General features: G+C 42.8%; 2 protein-coding genes across 10 annotated transcripts in view; one reads left to right on the top strand and one right to left on the bottom strand.

Moving 5' to 3' along the window:
- Positions 1 to 466: 466 nt before the first annotated feature.
- On the bottom strand, positions 467 to 9,885 carry LOC108111331 (J domain-containing protein). 2 transcript variants are annotated; one of them, XM_017220751.2, is made up of 5 exons: positions 9,835 to 9,885; positions 8,929 to 9,061; positions 5,848 to 5,949; positions 2,075 to 2,230; positions 467 to 1,048 (listed from the first exon to the last, which is right to left on the bottom strand). In XM_017220751.2, the coding sequence occupies exons 2-5, from the start codon at positions 9,013 to 9,015 to the stop codon at positions 806 to 808; spliced, it is 588 nt and encodes a 195-aa protein (XP_017076240.1). In that variant the 5' UTR covers positions 9,016 to 9,061; positions 9,835 to 9,885; the 3' UTR covers positions 467 to 805. The 2 variants fall into 2 exon arrangements, with proteins under 2 accessions (XP_017076240.1, XP_017076241.1); XM_017220752.2 differs by having other exon boundaries at positions 2,114 to 2,230.
- A 5,697-nt stretch (positions 9,886 to 15,582) lies between these two features.
- Positions 15,583 to 20,144, top strand: part of LOC108111325 (tropomodulin) — a 47,545-nt gene continuing 42,983 nt past the window's right edge. For 3 of the 8 annotated variants that reach the window (XM_017220725.2, XM_017220724.2, XM_041817636.1), the window contains exon 1: positions 15,872 to 16,530. In XM_017220725.2, coding sequence (XP_017076214.1) covers positions 16,309 to 16,530 — 222 coding nt within the window. In that variant the 5' untranslated portion in view covers positions 15,872 to 16,308. Of the gene's footprint in view, positions 15,679 to 15,871; positions 16,531 to 20,144 lie in introns of those variants that run through there. The other 5 variants (XM_041817634.1, XM_041817635.1, XM_017220730.2 and 2 more) reach the window with 5 other exon arrangements.

Here is a 20,144-nt window from a genome sequence, read left to right as displayed (position 1 = left end):
TTGTTTTCTTTTTTTTTTTTTTTGATTTTTCTTTGATATTTTGTCGATTTTTTTGTAGTTTTTCTGCGAAAATTGTTTCTCTGTGATAGGGAAAATAGTTCATTTTCAGGGGATTTTTCGCAATGTTGCACTTAAAAAGGACACCGAGTGAGAGTTTTTTGACTATGCAAATGTGTCGTGTGTATAAAGGTTTAAATTCGCTTTAACATGTCTTTAAATATGTTCGTTTTAGTGGTACGTGGTGGGTGATTTGCTAGACCGTCACTAGTTAAGTTATAGTTTAGTTTCAGTTACAGCTTTAGCTTAGTTTGGTTTGCTGCCAAGGGATTGTCTTGGGGGTACATTCATGGTACTTTGAAACATCGATATACAAATACACTGATTACATAAATATATATATATAGTATGTGTATATAGTGTGTATATTCATAATGCATGACTGCCTTAAAATTTGACTTACTTCAACTTAAAATTCTTGCCGCTCCGCCTTGGAGTCGTCGCTTCTTGGGGGAGTTTATTGAAATTACAGTTTCTCTTTCTTAAATATACGTTAGTTAATTACCATTTTCTATATCTTTTTGTACACCTATAAACATCTATATTCGAGTATCTATATCTGTGCTCTGTAGTCGCAACGCTTAAGTTACACATCGATAATAAATTTTTGTTTCCCTTTCAGAATATTTTGATATAATTGCATAACTTGCGGGATTGACACCCAACTGCTCCTCCATCGGTCCGACTTGGTATATGCTGTGTAAATGTTTTTTAAAATTGAAACTTTCATCTCTGGCCAACTTTTATCTTAGATCTCGTAGTTGCGAAACTTGTTGGCCACGTCGGTGTTCTCGCCGCCCCATTCGCCCTTGCGACTTCCGTAGTACAAGGCCGCGCCGCCCTCCGAGGCCCGCCGGTGGGCGGGATTGGGCGAGGCTGCGGTCAGGCCACCGCTGCTGCAGCCTGCTCCGGTTCCGGGACCTTGGGCAGCAGCTCCTCCAGTCTCCGGCAGCATGCGATCCTTGGTCTTGGGGGTCACCCAGTGCATGGACTTCGGTTGGTGCGGCAAAAAGTGGGTGGGTTAAGAGGTATTTAATTAGATAAAATTCGCGCGGTTGAGGTCGAGGACCAAGGCACTTTGATTAAGCGGCACGGTTTCACCATCCCCGGTGCATTGGTCCTCCGCTTCGCATGCAACAACACACGGATACACATAGAGCTGGATGAAGAGGCACATTCAAGAGAGGTTTGCATTCGGTGGAGTTCATCGGGCGCTCAGGAGCGGGCTTATAGAGCGGGCACAGAGAAATAGGAAGAGCAGGGGGTTCGATTGGGGGTTCTTTTAAAATTCTAAACTACACATTGAGAAATATGAATTATGGTTTTAAAATTGGGGATTCAAGAAAGAAAGTTGTGAATATAATATAAATAAGATACTATTATGTTCTTTAAAAGGATGATAGAGAATTTAAACTAAGTAAACTCGCATCCCTTTGGAGCTCCCGCAACTCTGCTAGTGGAGTTTTCCAAATAGAAATTAGAGGGCAGACTTGATTACTAATTTTAATTACAAAACAAAAGTTTAAACAAAGAGGACAACCTTTTCATAATGAAATTGTATTGCTTGCTGTTTCCCCTTGAGTTTTATTGATTTCCAGAGACCACTCCCGCGCCAGGGAGCCTTTCACCGTGAAGTTTCAGCTAGGTGTCCGAGAAATTAGAAATGCATCAGCCACTGATGGATGGGCGACAATTTCCGCTTCGCCCGGCAGCGGAAATTACCATAGAGCTTGGCGGGCGGGAAAGTGGGTGGGTAATGAATAATCGCGTTAATTGTGCCTCAGCAAAAACGAACTCCGGCTTGGCTTACAAATTTCATTAGGAGCGGGCCAATCAAATCAAATGGAAATATAGAAACAAAACAGGACAAAGTGTGGACGCAGTGCAGCGGGACAAAAGGATAACGATTAAGGAACAGAACTCCATATTGCCAGAGTGAGTGAGAGGGTTAGACAGAGTGAAGGAGACGGGGGAACTACTTCTCTGGATCGCTGAGTTCCTGGCCCATAACGCATACCTCTTTATCCACTTTCTCGGCAATCGTGTATCTTCTCACCTGACCGACATGCTCCTTCATGCCCAGCCACTGCTTGTAGCTCATCGAGATGCCGCTGTTGCGCCACTTGTCGTAGACGGCCCTCTTTTCGGGGTCGCAGAGGGTCTCCTTGGCCTCCTGTGAAAATATAACAATGAATTGTTGTAATTTTTGATGTATTAGAAAGCTGTTATTCTGCTTAACAACGCATTCAAAACCACGGACCCGTTTCTTAAGAAATCTTTTTAGTTACATGGGATGTGCAATCTACTTAATAGTTCGTTTATATATTGAGCAGAAGTAACACGAAGTCACGTTCTAAACTGACTAAAAATCATCTAAGAAGTCCGTAAGTAGTGCATTTTACATTTTAAATTTGTATTTATTTCATTCGCTTATACAAACTATTCAAGGAAACGTAAATACTAAACAAAGAGTTTCAAAACGGCAATAAAAATGACTAATCTGCAGCAGATACTGATTGCTTTATTTTCTTTTTCCTTACAATATGTGAAAGGAAAAACAAGCTTTAATCTATTTTCCTCTGAAATGAAGCTGAACATGAAAGGGGAGCTCACAGGGCCCCCCCCCCCTTTTTAAAGGCCCATGAAAGTCAGGATTCGGATTTGCTCAAGTGCAAAATCAACAGCTGCACAGGTTTCGGATGCCAACCCATTCCAGGTCCTCTTTTTTCCGCCTTAGTTGGGCCTGCATGTTAATCAATTTCATATGCCTTTCCATAGCACACTTATTGGCGTCCACACACACACACACACTTAGCCTTGTAAGGGGAATACCCGCACTCATACACACTCCTCTGCAGAGAGGCTCTCACATATTCGCACGCTCAAGTGATTTTGATAGCCTCGGCTGGGGCTTGATATATATCTTGACTACTTTTACGGCCAGACCCAACACACACATAACCACAACGGTAGACACCGACACGCTTCAGGGGTGTTCAATACACACACAAGGATACACGGGGAAAATGATTAGGGGCTTTAGAGTGTTAAGTAAGAAAGAGCTTGAAGTTATGAGTTTTTAAGGAATTCATTTTTGAAAGAAAAGCCTTGATAGTCATTGCTAAAGTCTCTGATCTAAAAGTATTTTCGAAATATAGAAATTTCTGGCCAATCAGCAGAGGTCCTACTTAGTTTGATATCCTTGGACTACCCTCTAATACTTTCTCTCAGTGCAGATACCCAGATAGACAGACACCCACTTACACACATGCCCAATTGACGCTATGAGATTTCATCGCCAGCCTGCTGTTTTATTGTTCCGCTTGCTTTTCGGGTCCTGTTTACATGATAATCAATTATTTCACTAGCCACTGATTATGTGGGTCAGCAAACAAGGCTGGAGCCTGTCGAATGGGATGGCTCGAATGCCTGGCGGTTTGTTTGTCTTCAATTAGGGCAATCGTTTAGTTGCTTTTTATGGAAATAACTCGGGACCCTGGGAGAGCGGCAATTAACAGCTCGGAAGCGGTTCATCTGCACCTGACAAGAATCAAATCGCAGTTTCATATTCCGATCCCGTCCGCTTATCCCTGCCAGCTTGTTTATCCTATCGTTATTATTATAGGATCCCCGGACTCCTTGGCGGGCCGGGGGCTTTGACGGGCGGCAGCTTGACAGCTGCAAATTGTGTTGTAAGTTGTTAGTCGAATGCCATGATGAAGTCCTGGCTCATTTGCATACTCCTCGGGGAGCGCTGTGGAATTTCCCTAGGAATCCCGGCCCTTTCAAATCTCAACATTTCATTTTAAACGCTTCATGGGCTTGTTTTATGGCCGGGCATAAAGGTAAGTCCTCCTGCATATCCCGACATATTTACGAGCTCCGCACACATGCACGTCCCATTTTACGAGCCGTAAATTGTACGGCACATACTCGTACGTTCTCCGCCGGACACTGGCACGGGCTTCCGAACAGCCATAAGTATGATTACGACGCGGGAGGGAAACTGCCTCAGTCCAGGAGCAAGGGGCCAGGTCGAGGGGCTCGCGTTTCTCCTTAATTTGACCCTTTGTTATTTCAGTGTGTTAAAATTTCATGGTATGAAAAGCGAAAATATTCTCGTAATACAACAAACTGAATGGCCGGGCTTAACTAATGAAAGCCTTTCAGGGCTCATTGAAATGCAATTCTCGGAAAAGCCAACTGGAAAGCAAATTTCCTGATGCCAATTTGCGAAATCTGTAGCTTGTTTCACTTTAACTTAACAAGTTTATTATGCTCAGCTGCGGATTTTAATCAATATAATCTGAATTCTAGGCAAGTCTGATGATAAGAGAGACTTCTCGCTCTGGGTTGGTAGATCTGGCTTACTTTCAAGGATATTAATAGCTTGGAAATAATCCTGTTAAAATTCACTGTGAAAATGAATTAATGAAGAATGCTACTGGATCAGTTGAGAATTTAATTTAGTAAATATTTTCGGCTTAATGAAAGCCTTTCCCCCCTTACGTTAACACAGTTACATTTTCCCTTAAACTCTGATTTTATTTTTATATTTCCCCACCCATGAAGCAAATCAACCCCCGGAAAAGCGCACGTTTTCACCTTAGGCATCCAGCACTTTTCCCCACATCAATTTGATTTTGTTTTTAGCCACACATTAATGAGTTGTCAGGTTGCGACACGCCTTTTTCCAGCCCCTCGAACGCCCTTTGATGGGGAAAATCAATAAACGTTTTCAAAAAATATATTTCGTATGGGTAATTTATTTTATCTCATCGCTGCCGCCTTGTTTTTCTTTTGTCGCTTGGAAAATTCAATTTGAGGCCGGGGTGCGTGTGTGTGTGAGCCACTGAATGGTGTGTCTGTGTAAGTGGGTTAAGTGCAAGAGTGTGTGTTTGTGCAAAGGGCAGCGCCATTGTTTAATGCAGCTTAAAACTTTCCCCAACTGACAGACACGATTCTGAATAGATGCGTTCGGTTGAGTGGGGCACCAGCTAATTACGGAAACTATCAAGGGAAAGGGGGGTTTTCTGGGAAAACGCTTTTCACAGACTCAAGCAACTTATCAAGATTCGAAACAGAAAGTTCCCAACAGAACTCGGGCCATTTGTGCGGCTCTGAAAGTCCGCCAACTTCCGCCAAACTCAACTTCTCACAGCGCTCTCTGCTTCCATTTCCATTCATATTTGACTTTTAGAAGTCATCTAGATTGTTTAAAATCTCTTTAATTTTGCTTCTCTAAAGCACACAAGTATTCCTGTTGTTTATTCAGAAGCATATTAAGCAGAAAAAGTCGAGGAAAATTATAAATTCAAGGGGTCTCTTGAGGATTTAATTATTCCAAGTTCAGAATAAGACAATTTAAGTTATTCTTTGCTTTTAGGAGCTCTACAGTTTTCCATTTAAGTCCCTTAAAAGAAAATAAAACAAATTGTTTGGTCTTATAATGATCCCCTGTGTCCTCACATGTCAGAGATAATAACAAAGGTAAATTCGGCTAAAAGTATCCAAACATGTCCGAAGGCCTCGCCTTGTGGCAGAATGTTTGAGCAGAGTAAGTACCAGGTTTAAACATCTTTTAATTTTAAGCTCGCTCCGGTAACTTTCATCTCAAACATATTGCCCCACAGGCTGTCAAATTTACAATCCCCCCACACCACAGAAAAAATACAGCCACACCCCTGGAAACTTCATTAAATATGTAAAATGCCGAAACGCTGGCCTTTTTCTTTATTTCAGGCGCTTTTGCTTGGATCTTTTGCGTGTTTTCCTTTGCTCTTTGCCTACCTTTAGCTGCTGAAACTTGGCCTCCGCCTCCTTGTCGCCGGAGTTCTTGTCGGGATGGTATTGAAGGGCCAGGACCTTGTACTCGGCCTGGATCTGCTCGGGCTGAAAAGAAAGATGGAGTGGAAAAAAGCACAAATTAGTTGGCCAAGTTAAGTGAATTGCCTTGATGAATTCCCTTTGCCTTTAAATTAACTAAGTATTTTGTGGCATAAATTTTTTAAAACTTCCCTCCAGGGCGGGAATATTATATATTACACATTACATAATGACAGGACAAACAAGGACACGAGTGATATGTAAACCGCTCCTGCGGCATGCAGATTTCCAAGGAGACCGCAGCTAAGGTAAAGCTGTCACTTGCAGACGAATGTGGCATCTCGTCCCCCTTTCTCAAATCCCCAACCAACCCACCATCCTACCACCGAATAACGAAATAACAATAAGCAAACATTAAAACTTGACGAGCAAGAACGTTCGTGCGCAGTTGAGCACCACTTAAAGTAATAGAAAAGCTGTTGCTTTTTGCCGTTATTGCGGCGGGGAAAACTATGCTTGTGTGTTGCGGGAAAAGAGGAAAGCTTGCGGGGAAAGCGACAAAAACTTTGAGGGTTTAAAGTGATGTTGCCAAATTAATTCACCCGTCAGTGTCCTTGACGCTGGCAAAAGGCTTTTGACACTTTCCAAACAATTGATATTAATTAAGCCCGAGTGTCTTTCGGCCAACAGCAACAAGTTGACAGCTCTCAACGATGATCTGATACTGAGTCTCCTCGGGACCAGAAATAAAAGTAATGATGGCGATGATGCTGACAGCGCACACTGGGCGAAAGGAGGACTTTATAGTTCGACATAATTGGTATTAAAGTATACTTTCTTGTCAATATTTCTGAGTAGTACTCACAGATATCTTTGTAAACTTTTTTTAAATACCTATAGCTCATTATTAACCTTACTTATTCCCAAAAATCAGCCATTTCTCCCAGTGCTCACTGTACAAAGCTGCTTGTTTATTGTCTTGTAAATGGAAATGGCTTTTCGCGCACCATCGGTCGGCACACAAAGGACCAAGGCGGCCACACAGCAGTGAGATGGGGATGACCAGGCAAGGGTCCTTTTTATTCCATTCGGTTTCGAGTCCATTGTTCGCGGGGGAAACGTCAAAAAGCAGCTGCCATAGAGCAAACATATTTAGGTCACCATGGTATTCGGAAAATATATCTCTCTATGATGTTGACAGAATTGATGGTTTTTATTCCCAGTGGAAGTCTCTGGGATGCGGCCAGCGCTGCTTTCAGCAGTAGAAAGTGGATTACTTGCATGCCAGGCGCTGAGCTTCGTTTGCCGTGCCAACCGCACTGCAACGGCGCGTATAATTAATTTCAGCGCAATTAATATTGCTCATACGCCAACGTGTACGTGGCCAAAGCAGCCGCAGCCTTGGGGTTTCTATAATTAGACAAATGGAATCTGTTCGTTGATTTTCGTGCTCCTGTTTCTGCGGCACCTTCAATGGATTGTTATGCCGCAGGGAGAACAGTGTTTACCTTGCACCTACTTGCATTACGCAATCGAATGGACCCAATTAAGGCAGCAGACCAGGCAACAGTCGTCGCATCATCATCAGCCAAGCCAATTTCAATTTCCACTTGATTAATTCAGCCATCAGATTGCACCCGGCCAATTAAAATGGCCAGAACCGTTTGGAGATCACTGTAAATTAGCCCCAAAAACATTCGAAGTTTGTGCTGCTCTGGTTAGGGGATTGTTTGGCTTGGGTATGCAAATGCCACAGACTAATCTGCATGCGAATGGAATGGCTGCATTCTCGAGTGGGGAATGGATGCCAAGTCGAGATAATTGCCGGGGCAATAGAGGCAGTCGTGGGGCAAACAATAGCGAGGGAGGGTCAGGGGTCAGTAGCTAAATCTAGAGCTACGTGATAAGAGCCTGGCCATAATGCTTAGCTCCCCCACCACTGATTTTCCTCAAGCTCTCAGCAAATATTTGATTTTGTTTACATGCCCAGCAAAATCGATTCCGGGACTTGCGTCTCCGCCCGGCAGCTCCTGCATAATTCAATAGATTCCCCACTCAGCCTGATGCAATCGACAGCTCGCAAAATGTGTGCGTCTCTCTGGCCCGAGTATTTTCCGGGCCAATAAATTTGATTACAACAAGCTTTCCCACCTGCCCACATCGCTGGCTACTGAGCCCGAAAATGTGACAACTCAAGATGGATGTCAGAGCAGCTCAGGAATCAGGAATGGAGTCTGCTGACGGGTAAATGCCATTAAGCCGCCCGAGATTGCCTGCCAAAACCGAACTCGTTAATTCCGCTCAGACAGGAGTTGGCTTAGCCAGCAATCGGTTGGCTTAGGTGGGCCTCAACTTCGGAGGACGGGGTAAGCCTGTGGATGTGTCAAGCCTCTGAGTCAAGATGCACTCGATGCTCGAACTGCAACTGCAGCTGCGGCGGATCAGCGCCAATTCTGCCAATCTACGATGGCTGAACTGAGTAATTGAAACTAATTCTCAAAGCAAACCTCTCGCCTTCAAGGGGCACTGAGAGAAAACATGGCGAGTTGGCAAGAAATGGTAGAGAATGGGTTCTAGATGTCATTATCAATCTAGTTAAATGCTAAAGAAAGACTAAAAGCTAACTAATAGCATCACTTTGATATCTTGATGTATGAAATATGAAATCTCTAAACATCCGAAAGCTTTTCTCTCAGTGCTGAGCTGCCACATGAATTGTATCTGATTTCATAGATGATTTCATGCGAAGGTTTATATTGCATGCACGAACATTTAATAAAAACTTTGACTTATAGAAGCTATCAATTTGTTCCCCCGCTTCTCAAACCAGGTCCACCCTAAAAGCCCCAATTCGATTAGGCGCACTTTTGAAGGCCACAATTCCATTAGCCTCTAATTAAATTCGGTGTAAAGTTTGATGGGCCAAGTGAGTTTGGCAGCCCAGATTAGCAGAGCATTCCGGGGAGGCAGCTTAGAGGGGGTTATAAGGTCAAGTTTAAAGGTCTGCTAAAGAGGAAGTAGTATGAGCTCAAGGGGCTAACTTACCGACGAGTTCTCATCGCAGTGGAGCAGACCGTAGAAGTCCTCGTTGGGACTGCGCTTGTAATTGATTATGGCATCAACGGCGCTCATTGCGTCTGTTTTTCCTGGGATCGGTCGGGAATTTATATAGATTTTTCTGAATTGAAAGGAATTGACACAAGTTTAGGAAAACAAATTTATTTAGTGAATTTTATAGGATTTTTAAATGGATAAAAGTAATATTGACACATGTATACAGTTCTTTATTATAATCAAGAATTAAGCTTATCAGTCCTTTCATTACAGGATCACTTTAACAGATTTGTGTTGTTTCTGAGCACCTTCCTAGCTTTTTCTTAATGATTGATTTCTTCTTCAAATAACAAACTTATGAAACTTTTTCAGTGACCACAACTGATAAGAAAGCGAAGATGCTGTGAAGTTATAGTTTTCAGAATTTCGTACTGCAGTATTTACACATTAACTTGTTGGATTTTTATCACTGAAATATGAACAATGAATTGGTAACTGAATGTAATTCAAACTGAATCAAAACCAAGGCAGTCGAAGGGGATTGCGTGACCTTCGATTAGGAACAATTAGCAGCTAAAAATAAGTTAATCACAAATGCACAAAAACGAAATCGCTTAGTAATCAGCCGAAAGATCTGGTTTTGTTTTGGTTTTTGGTTTGTTTTGCTGCGGTTGCTGGAAGCACTTTCACTTGTTGTTTTTCCAGAGCTTTAACTTATTGTTAACGGCGTGAAGAATTTGTTTGTTCGAGGGAGCCCGCTCAAAATCAAATGTGCTAAACACAAACTTGACTTGCACTAGAACACTCTCTGCTTCTTTGTTTTTCTCAGCTTCTCTGACTCCCACTCTCTGGGAATCCCATTCTATATAATATATATATTATTTCTTGGATATGTACTGTGGGTTAAGCGGTGCTCACGATGTTTCTGGCAGCGCGTCGAAAGTCGAACTGATGGTGTTGCTATCTCGCGGAACCAGCTTCGGCTCGTTTTTCCACTTAGGATTGGACTGCAAGAGCTTGGAGATGGTGGATGGAGAAAGTTCTCTCTCGGAAAGCCCCACAGCCTCCCAATCCCAGAAGAATCCGAGCTTTTTAAGCTTCACTAAGCGGGAGTTTAAAACCTCACATTTCTGGGAGATTTTTAGGCCCAGCTCGAAGACTCACCTGCTTAAGACAGTGACAGTGACTCATCTTAAGTGGGGAAGGCCCTTAAGCAAAGGTAAAACCCATTAGTATTTTCCAAATATGATGATATGATTTACACCACAAAAACCATGTTTACTAAACGATTATTTTGACATTGAATATTTACCAATTTTTGTAAAATTTATTGTGATATATCTTAAGCTTTTTAAAAATGTTTAATATTTATTATCTTCAAGCTAATAATCACACTTTAAGCTCTTAAGTTGCCATGAATGGTTGTTGTCCCCACACTTCTACTTACATCCAAGTTTTAAGCCATTTCAAAAAGCTGTAAAAATAAAGCTTTTGCCATAAGAAACCATAATAATGATGCCATAACTCAGCAGTCTATGCCCACTTGTTGCTCCCTTGCCCACAACAAAACATGTTCATCTTGCCCTCTCCAAAAGAAAGTTTGCAGAATTTGTTAAAGGGAAATTAATGCTCCACCCGAAAAAGAAAACTCATCAATCTGCGGCCAGCTGCTCGGGAAAACTTTTCCCCAAATGAAGTCAAATCGAACAGCGAACGAATCCGAACTGGAAATAACCGAACCAGAGGAGCATTGGTTTTCAAATTAAAAGAGCCAGCCGAGTGTGAAGGGAAAGTTTGCAGCAAACGGAAACGAAATTGAAAACTGTTGCATACTTTGGGGCGGAGCAGGTCCTCGAAAGGGAGGCCCTAGCCGATGTCCAACCACCTAGCCACCCACTTGGACAGGCCAGAAAAGCCGCACTGGGCGAAAAATGATTTCCGTTCATAAATCATCATAATGGCGAAGCAGGACCCGGCATATGTATGTCTGGCCAGAAAAACAGGACCAGAACCAAATGAAGATGAAACCATTTGACCAGCTAACGACGGTGGCTTTTCCAGGGGCAATCGAAGGGGGATGGCCTGCGGAAAAGTGCGCCCGTGCGTTTGTCCGTCACGCACACGGGGAAGAAGGGAAAGCGGAACCAGTAGTTCGAAGGAGGTTTGGTAATCGACTGGGAGATAACCTATGATTTGAGGTTTTGTACTCGTCTGATGGTATCTGCAATATCTGTGGTAAAGATAAATATTATCTTCATAATATTGAGACATAAATTCGGGAACAGATCTTGTATTAGATTCATTGAATACTAAAAAAAAGTTATTAATTTAATCTTTATGAAGGTAAGAAAAGATAGAAAAGGACTTTCCATCCTGAAAACCAATATACCCTACTACCCCACTCACAACGGATGCTCACTCACACAAACACACACACACGTGTGTTCTGTGCGTGTGACGTCAACAAATGGAGCTGGAACGAAATGAAACGTTTTAATTAGACAAAAGAGCAAGGCAACTATTTATTTCCATTTCTGCTTCGCCTGTTTACTGTCCACAGCCCGCAGCAGATCCAGATACTACGGATGGACTGCTGGTAGAGATACAAATACGGAATACTTAGCAACTGTTCCGTGCAACCCACTCTTTCAGCTTGCGGCCTGCAACTGATGATAAACCTCCTTGGCCAGCACAGTTGCAATGAGATTCCCCTTCTCCATTCTTTTAGCTGAGTGCCCTCTTAGCCTTTTCTAAACAGGGAGAAATATCATCATATTTCAAATATATTATTTTACTATTTTTATTGATACTCTTTTTTAATTTCCGCCTAACGTGTTGTTAAAGGAACATTTACTTTCCATACCTTTTCCTCAATAAAATATTGCAGATACCTAAAAATATCTAGATTTAAAAATATTATAAAAACCAATTACTTGCAGTGCATTTCTGCGGTGAGTGTTGAGACCCACTTGGATTCTGATAAGCGAACATTTTCCGCAGCATGCTTGCGAGGGCAAACATTGGCAATGGCCAAAGAATTGCTGGGAAATTGCTCATTCGCCGGGTGTGCGGGGCAGACAATCCTGCCGGAGATTCTTCTCCACTGCAGATTTATGCATAGCAGTGGTAGTAGCAGTAGTTGGATACCAGATTAGAGACATTCCATTGCTCCCTGCCAAGCTGCACCTAAAAGTATGCTGTGCGAATCCCTCGTATTTGCAGTTTCCGTTTTAGTTTTCCCAGAATTGCATTCCTAACTTCCCATCCGCCCAGCCACCCATCTGGGTGTTTGTCTTTTTCTTCATTTTCCTGCTGCTGTTGCTGCTGCTAACTGCATTTCGCTTGAGTTAAAAGGAAAATCGCAAGTCAAACATGTCGAGTGGCAGCGGGAGTGTGCGTGTGTGTGTGTGCCAGCAAGCAATCTGAACTTTTCAATGGTCGATTGCCAGCTGGTTTCCCCCGATTTTCCCATTTCCCAGCCTGCCCTCCGACAGCTCAATTAATGGACGGCAGGCAATGAAAATTCTCCAGAAGTTGACAGAAATCGTTTTCGGGCCTTCCGCTTTTGCATGTCGGGGAGGCAAAATCGAGACTGAAGCGAAAACTTTTCTTCATTTCCCAGAATTATCTACACATGAATCTTGGCAAGGCATTTCCCAGGTTTTATTTTCCCTCTAGGTCAGCGAGAGTCAACGACACTTGGCAAACGACGGCGCATTCAAAGAAAACTCTCGGCAGAGGGGTGGCAAAGGGGGAGTACACAAAGAACAAAATATTGAGACTCGTTAATCAACTTAATATTTATTTGTATTTGAATCTCATTCTCCTTTCTTATTATTTGCAATAAGAGAATGGAAACATATAGATATGCTTTTATTTTTAATAAATTTTTCATTTTCATATCCACTTTATGATTTAATATTCATATCATTACAGGCTTTCAATAATGAAACCAAACCAATGATTGATATGTTTTTATATAAAATATTTATTTAATGCAATTTCCCTCGATGGCGATGATGTTTTTCACTGTGCTGAATACAGGCCTCGTTAGCTTGTTGGCTTATAATAAAAAGTACTTCATTTACTTTGTGCAATTTACAACTGTAAAATAAACAGGGAAGCGCCAAGGCCAAGGAGCTCTGAAAGGCGGCTAGAAGGATGGTACATGTGAGACGTATATACATATATAAATCTGGAAAAAAGGAAGTGTGGTCACGCCTCGGTTGCTCGTGTCACCCCTTTGTATCTTGTATCTTTGTATCTCGCTGTAGCCGCTTTGTTTTATTACCAGTTCGCCTCCATTCAGAGCAGTTCATCTCCACACAGTTTGTTTTTCCTTGCCCCTGTTAGCCCTATAATTTATTTATGCATGTATTTTATTAAAGATTTCCATGGCGTCGTTCTCGTTGTCGTAGTCGTTGTCGTTATCGCCGCTGTCGTCATCCCCAGTCAGTTGTTGACAAAGAAATTACTTATTAATCATATTTGAGCGCTGATTTCTCGACGCCAAAAGGATCACAGCAGCTGTGATGGGATGTACGCATGCATCAACACATGGCGCCACAACCATAGCACTGCTAATCAATAACAATGTTTCTGCAACAAGTTTCCTTAAATATTTAATAATTACCTTAAATTTTAAGCAACAAAATAAGCAGTTCTTGGCAGAGATATGACCAACATAAGTTCAAAGTCTCCCTGAGAACCTCCATATTTTCCTACCCCCTGCTGTATGTGTGTGGGTGTTTGAGTGGCTTTGGATGTGTGTTATCTCATGTTATCCTTTGGCTTTCTCTGCTGTGGCTTGTCTGTCATCAGTGTGGTTTTCCACATGCAAACACACATACATGCAGGGCCACTGAGGGGAATGCGAAAGAAGTTCCTGCTCCATTTCGTGGCTCTATTCATTACCCTGCATCCGCAGCCGCGTCTCCCGCGGCTACCCTTTTCCACATAATTGCATTTGCTCATCAGAGACACATCCATTGGATGTATCTATATAGAGGCATTTGTCGCTGCGTTTGCCGAGCTGAAAAGACATTTTCGAAAATTAATTTTAGAATATATCGTCTTGCGTGTGCTTGGCGCTTTGTTTACACAGCTATCGGGGGCAAAATCGGGGGGCGTTCGAAACACTTGTCTTTCATATATCTTGCAGTCCGCGATGCGATACAGGAAGTCCGCACATCGCTGTCAAAACGAAAGCCCCAAATGCCAGCAATTGAAGGCGTCCGCTAATCATCTTAGAACTGAAATCTAAAATCTAAAATCTAAATCGGAATCAGCACGAGAAATCAGACATCAGAAATCTGAAAACAGAATTCGGACAGAAGGCAGAAGGTGAACTCACTTGAGATGGGCATCTTCCGACAGATGCCCCTGCCACAAAGCACCCTGTACAGACCCCGCTGGCTGTGATGCACTGCCTCCACTCAGCTGTCGAACGCCGGCCACGCCAAAGGAAAAGGAAAAGCAAAAGAAAATGAAAGGAAAAAAGAGAAGCACACCAAAAAGGAAAAGACAGCGTCAAATGCCGACCGGCCAAATGGCCAGCCAGATCGGCCCAATATATTCCGCCCGAATCAGAGATGTTTGCCCATACAGGGTATCGGTGGGAGGCAGAGCTTATTGGACAAGAAGTTGGTGTAAATAAGAAAATAATAAACAAAGCCTTTGATTCATTGTATATATATGAATAATAATACAAACTTATGAATGGTCAGAGCGCTAAGATTTCATCCCAACAAATGAGTCGTATGAATTATCATTAGAACCTTTAATAGGTATCTATGGGTTCATAGTTTGTTTACTTTCTCCTTCATCGCTCTCTCTTTTTCTGGCTATTGTTAAATCCACCGAAAATAGCTCCACGCACATTGACAAGGAGAGTGCGTGGGTCTTCGACGGGGAGTATGAGAAGTACGGGGAGTTCGGGACCACATGAGATAGCTAGTGAGGGGTGCTGGCAGAGTTTCACATTTTGACGGGCCGCAGACGTCGGCAGCCGCACTAATTGCACTCTTTTGGTCCAACGGAGAAATTGCAACAGGCGGACAATTAGCGGGCGCACTCATTCGCATTCATATTTCACATTCGCTCAAAGGAAGAGCAACAACAACAGGAGGAACCAGTGCACAGAGAAAAATATGTGTAAATTCAAGGCATTTATACTCAATAATAAATAATTAATGATTATTAAAATTGAAGTTTTTTACTTGGATTCGATTTCTTAAATTATAATAAAATGAGAGTTAAATGATACTATTACTGTGGCATATATTATGAAATATCTCCCATGCAGAATTTATAATATAGGCGACAATTTTATGTCCTATTTAGGTAATGTATTCTCTCAGTGTAGAGAAGAACGGAACAGAAGGCAACACAAGTTTTGAAACGCGACGAAGATCAACATCAAAATTGAGCAGACGTCAGCAGAGGCAGAGGATCGACAGAGAAGAGCGAATGAGAGTGGAGAGAGTGTGGAGAACTGGCCTGGCTCTCACGAGAGATGGGTAACGGATCTCTGGCTATCCCGTTTGCACTCATGCTTTCTCCCTTTGGGGCCTCTGCCCCACTCGACCCTCCGGGACACAGGCCATCTCGCTCTGCTCTCCGGCGTCGGTTCCGGTGGCAGGCAGAAGATTCTAACTAGAAGAATTAGAAGAAGCCACGACGGAGGCAGCAAGTAGAACCCCCGTGATCGTGTAATTCGCCTCGTGTGCGTTCCGTTATTCCGTAATTATTCCGGATTTGTTTGCGAAACACGTTGAAGTGATGCCTTTTTGATAGCCACGTCTTTCAACTTGTTTCGCTTTCTCATTACAACTCTGCCTTGTTCCGTTGTCCCATTGTTCCGTTATTTTGTAGTCCCATTGTTCCGTTATTCCCGTATTCTCGTTCTCCGTAATCCGCAATCCGTTGTTGTCGCGCCTTTCGTCGCCGCTGGTCGACGTTACGCTTTTACAGTTCAAAATCCAAGCACTTACCGAGAGGATCGAAGGCCCTAGCCATTCGTAAAGCCCAAAGGATCTATTAAGACCTATAGCTATACCGTTATCAAGCCAAAAAGTTACTGAGAAGCAGGCGCGCCGTGAAATTTTACTTGTTTATATAATAATCTGTGGCTGCCAAGAAGCCCACAGAATATACACAAAATATTCATTTTTCTGCGGCTGATCGTTTATATTTTTTCAGGCTAAAAAGCAAGAAAGAGAAACCAAGCATTTCTGCGTGTTATGTGTTATTGTTGTGATCTGTGATCAGTGATCAGTGGAACAAGCCAAGTGAAAGTGAACACAAGAACGAAAGAAAAAGCAAAGTGAAGCAACTAGAGTCCTCGCAGAAAAGGGATACAAATCAGAGATCATGTCGGACATTGAGGATGTTTTCGGTGGCTCCGCCGAGGAGACCAAGCCCGAGCCCGATGCCCAAAGCAAAACCAGCGTGGTCACCGAACATACCGAGGAGGTGATCCCCGGCGAGACCGAGAAGATGGTCACCGAGACCATCGATGAGGACGGCGATGTCGTGGAGGAGACCACCGAAGTTACCCGCAAAACGGTGAAGCGCACCATGAAGATTACTGAGGTGAGTAAGCTTTCATTTCTTAGTTTATCTATTCAGTATTTAAAAAGCCTAATCTCAATCTCAAATAGTTGTTTTGGCAATCACACACTAATCGAATATCTTTTTAATTCTTCAATGTGAAAAACTACAAAAGCTTTTTGGAAATTCCTAATGGGAACTATTTTTAAAAGTCTTAAGTGGATATTCGCAATAATTCTGAGGAATATTTCAGCAAAGTTTATTCAAAAACATGGAAAGTTTTATAAAGTTGTTTTCATTTCAAGTGTTGTTTACCCAGTTTTTGTTTCTAGATATACCGCAAAACAATAAATTAAAGTATATAGAAAATTGTTTATACGGTCCCACGAATATTATAAATCTTCCCCTACATTATACATCACACACACACTGCGACACAGATATGGGCGGACATATAGGCGATATATACATATATATATATTTATATATATATCACTCTGGTTCGGCCACACTTTCTATAGGCGACGTCGTCGAAGAAAAGCCAACAAAAATCTGAGAAAGAAAGGAGGGGAAAACAAATTTTGCAGCTGTTTGATTTCGGCGCAAATTATCACAAAAGATTTCAAACGGCAAGACACGACGTATAAAAAACCAAGAAATTAAATTATTATTAAGCAGAAATCACTTAAATACTCGATGCTGAGCGATGCCAAAAAATCCCCAAGTCCGAGAAGAAATGGCAAAAAATTAAATGCAATAAATTCTGTGCCGCCAACAAAAAACAAAAATCCGAAAAAAAAAATGGTTGCAGCCAGAAAAAAATCGAAGCAGAAAAAAATAAATATTGAGGTTTCCGTGTCTTGCGGTCTGGCGCGCTCTGAAGGCAGTTGGGTGGTGGAGGGTGTGGCAGGCTGGTGGGGCAAGCTGTGGGGCGGCAATTAATTGCAACAAATCGTTGCACAAAATTACAAATTGCATTTCCGGCTTGGTGGGGCAGCCACGCATGCAGCTGCCTCCGCCGCTTTTCCTTCTTCCTTCCACCATACTCCCCCCTCACCGGAAAATCTTCGATTTTTCCGCTGCTGTTTTACGACTGTCTGGCCCCCATCGCAAAAAAACAAACAGCAAACACCACCCGTTTTTCTTTCGTCGAGTTTTATGGCAGCCAAATTAAATTTGCATTGCAATTTGGCTTTTTTGGGGTCGGTCTCTCTCGGCCTTTTCTCGTTTTTATGGGCCCGAAATGGAAATAAAAACGCATGAGCTGTATGTAAGCCGGAGTCCTGTGGATAAGGATAAGGATGTGCCGTTTCCCCGGCATATGTCCGTACATATGTACGTATATGGGCTGCGTATGTGCTCCGCCCGGAGCAGCTTACCGAACTAATTGCGCTGGCCAAGTCCGGGTCCGTCGCTGAGCCCATGAACTCGTGAACTGCTGAACTGCTGAACTTTCTACTCTCACTTTCCCACATCGACTTTCTCCCGCCAGCTTTTCCTGGGCAAAACCCGGCTAATGAGTCACGTAGCGTTTTTGTCATTTTTATGCGCTTAACAGGTCAAAGTTCCAGCAGCAGGAATACGTGACTGAGCCGAAGTCGAGTTCGAATTGAAAATGCAAAATTAGTTAAATAAAGTCGGAGTTCTGCTGGGGCCTTTCCTGTCCCCTTCCCCTTCTTATTATCCTTAATTCAAGCTAACCGGAAAACTGTCATAAATTTCACAGTTGATTTCACCGCTGTCCGTTTGTTTGCCGATTTGATTTGCTCATTACTCGGCGGTTATTTGGCCGGCTGTACAGGGTATCATTAATTATTCAGGGAGGTTGTGGGCAGCATATTTATAAGGCTAACTAAAGGGTTATACAAATTGGAGGAAAACTAAGTATGAAAAAATGAGGAAAAAACTAAAAATAGTATCTAAGAAGTCGCTGTTAATCACAACCCTGATTAATCAAATATATCCCATCAAATATTCATAGAAATTTAGCACTTTTTCCATTCCGACTCATCATCAAGTCTGATTAAATTCAAGCAAATCAAATATTCAAAATCAATTTAATAGTAAGCCGAGTTTACCGCTATTAAATGATCTGATTACGCCTCATTAAATGCAAACACAATGAATTACATTTATTAAGTACACACCCGTAACGGGTAGCTTGTGGTCGGTGAGTTTGCCCTTAGAATTCCTGCCGACTTCGGAATGTATTTAAGCAAATCTTTGCTTAGCCTCGGCGTCCGGCTCAAATGGGGCATGCTAATTTGTGCAACAAGCCGTAAACTCACATAACCAGGCAGCTCCTCATATAGCATACAATTCCACATACGGACACTGAGGGACAATCAGGGATAATGGAATTTCCTGTGGCCTCCGAGCCGCATTGTCCTGCTGTCCCGTCCAGGATTCTCCTGATTAGACATCATAATATTGAACAGAGATTAATTGGAAATCCACGAGGGGCCAGCTCAGCTCCGAAGGGATTTAGTTGCTGATGCTGGACAGGGGGGAGGGGTCATATTCCAGGCTTTCCCCATTCAGAGTTTTCCGAGCGATTAGCTGGGCCACGATTCGGTATCGCAGACCACAGCGATTTCCCCGATGATTCCATTGTGCTTGCTGGCATATTAAATTGTTTTCCAATTCGCCAGCGCATTCCGCAAACTGCGGAAAGCCGCAGCGCTAATCAGAGCAGGGACAGCTGTCTCTGCCACCCACTCCCTCTGATGATGACCCCCTTGCACTATCCACTCCCACATTGAGGTCCCTTTGCCCTTCACCCCCTTTTCATTGACAGCTGTCAACGCGGTGGCGCCTCTTGAAGTCCAAACAAATATTTCACTGGCAGCCATTGAAACGTGTATTGCAAATGTGTCTGTTTGTGTTGGGTACACTGAGAGAAAGTACAGGCTAAAGTGTATTTAGAAGTAGTTAAGCCAGAGACTTACGAGGGAGAGCTACTAAGATCAACTTAGAAGTTTATTTGAGGTGGCTTAAGGGGCTTTTCTTTGAGTTTTGACTTTCTTAAAACTCTGAAATACCTATTTTGTCCAGTGTATTGCCAAGTGTGTTGGCTTTTTGAAAGGCGTGACAAACGAACAAGACCGACATTTCAATGTCAGGCGTCGCTTGGCCTTTGACGCTCGCTTAGCTTCCATTCACTTGTTGCAGTTCCCAAGGAGGTGCCACCACACCCCGCCCTTTGAGTGAATGAGCCCACAGCTATTCCAAGTTTCGAGTACATTTGGTCAGTTATTTATGCGCTTCGCTTTCATTTCGCTTCGATTCGATTCAATTCGGATGTGTTGGTGGTGGCTGTGTTTTATTTATTTCTGCCTTTGGCTGTTCAAACAATTTATAATTTTAATGCACACACTGGCCGGCCCCGCCACTGAATACAATCGGAATATGTTTATATAATTGAAAAGCAAACGTTTTGCGTGAAAACATAAGGCGGGTCTCTGTGTGGGATATATGCTAGCGCTCATGCTGGGGTATATAAATAAAGCTGCCAAATTGTGTACACGGGGCGTATGATGAACGTGCCATTTATTCCGCTGAGCGATTTGCCCTCTCCCTCTCTCTCTCGCTCTCTGATGAAAATCCACCTTATGACTGGCATATATTTCATTTAATTTTCAAACACTCTTCTCCCG

The sequence above is a fragment of the Drosophila eugracilis genome, unplaced genomic scaffold, assembly GCF_018153835.1.
Source record: "Drosophila eugracilis isolate 14026-0451.02 unplaced genomic scaffold, ASM1815383v1 contig_1781, whole genome shotgun sequence".
Taxonomy (NCBI): domain Eukaryota; kingdom Metazoa; phylum Arthropoda; class Insecta; order Diptera; family Drosophilidae; genus Drosophila; species Drosophila eugracilis.
Note: the sequence above shows the minus strand (reverse complement) of the source record. Positions and strands in the feature narration are given on the sequence as shown.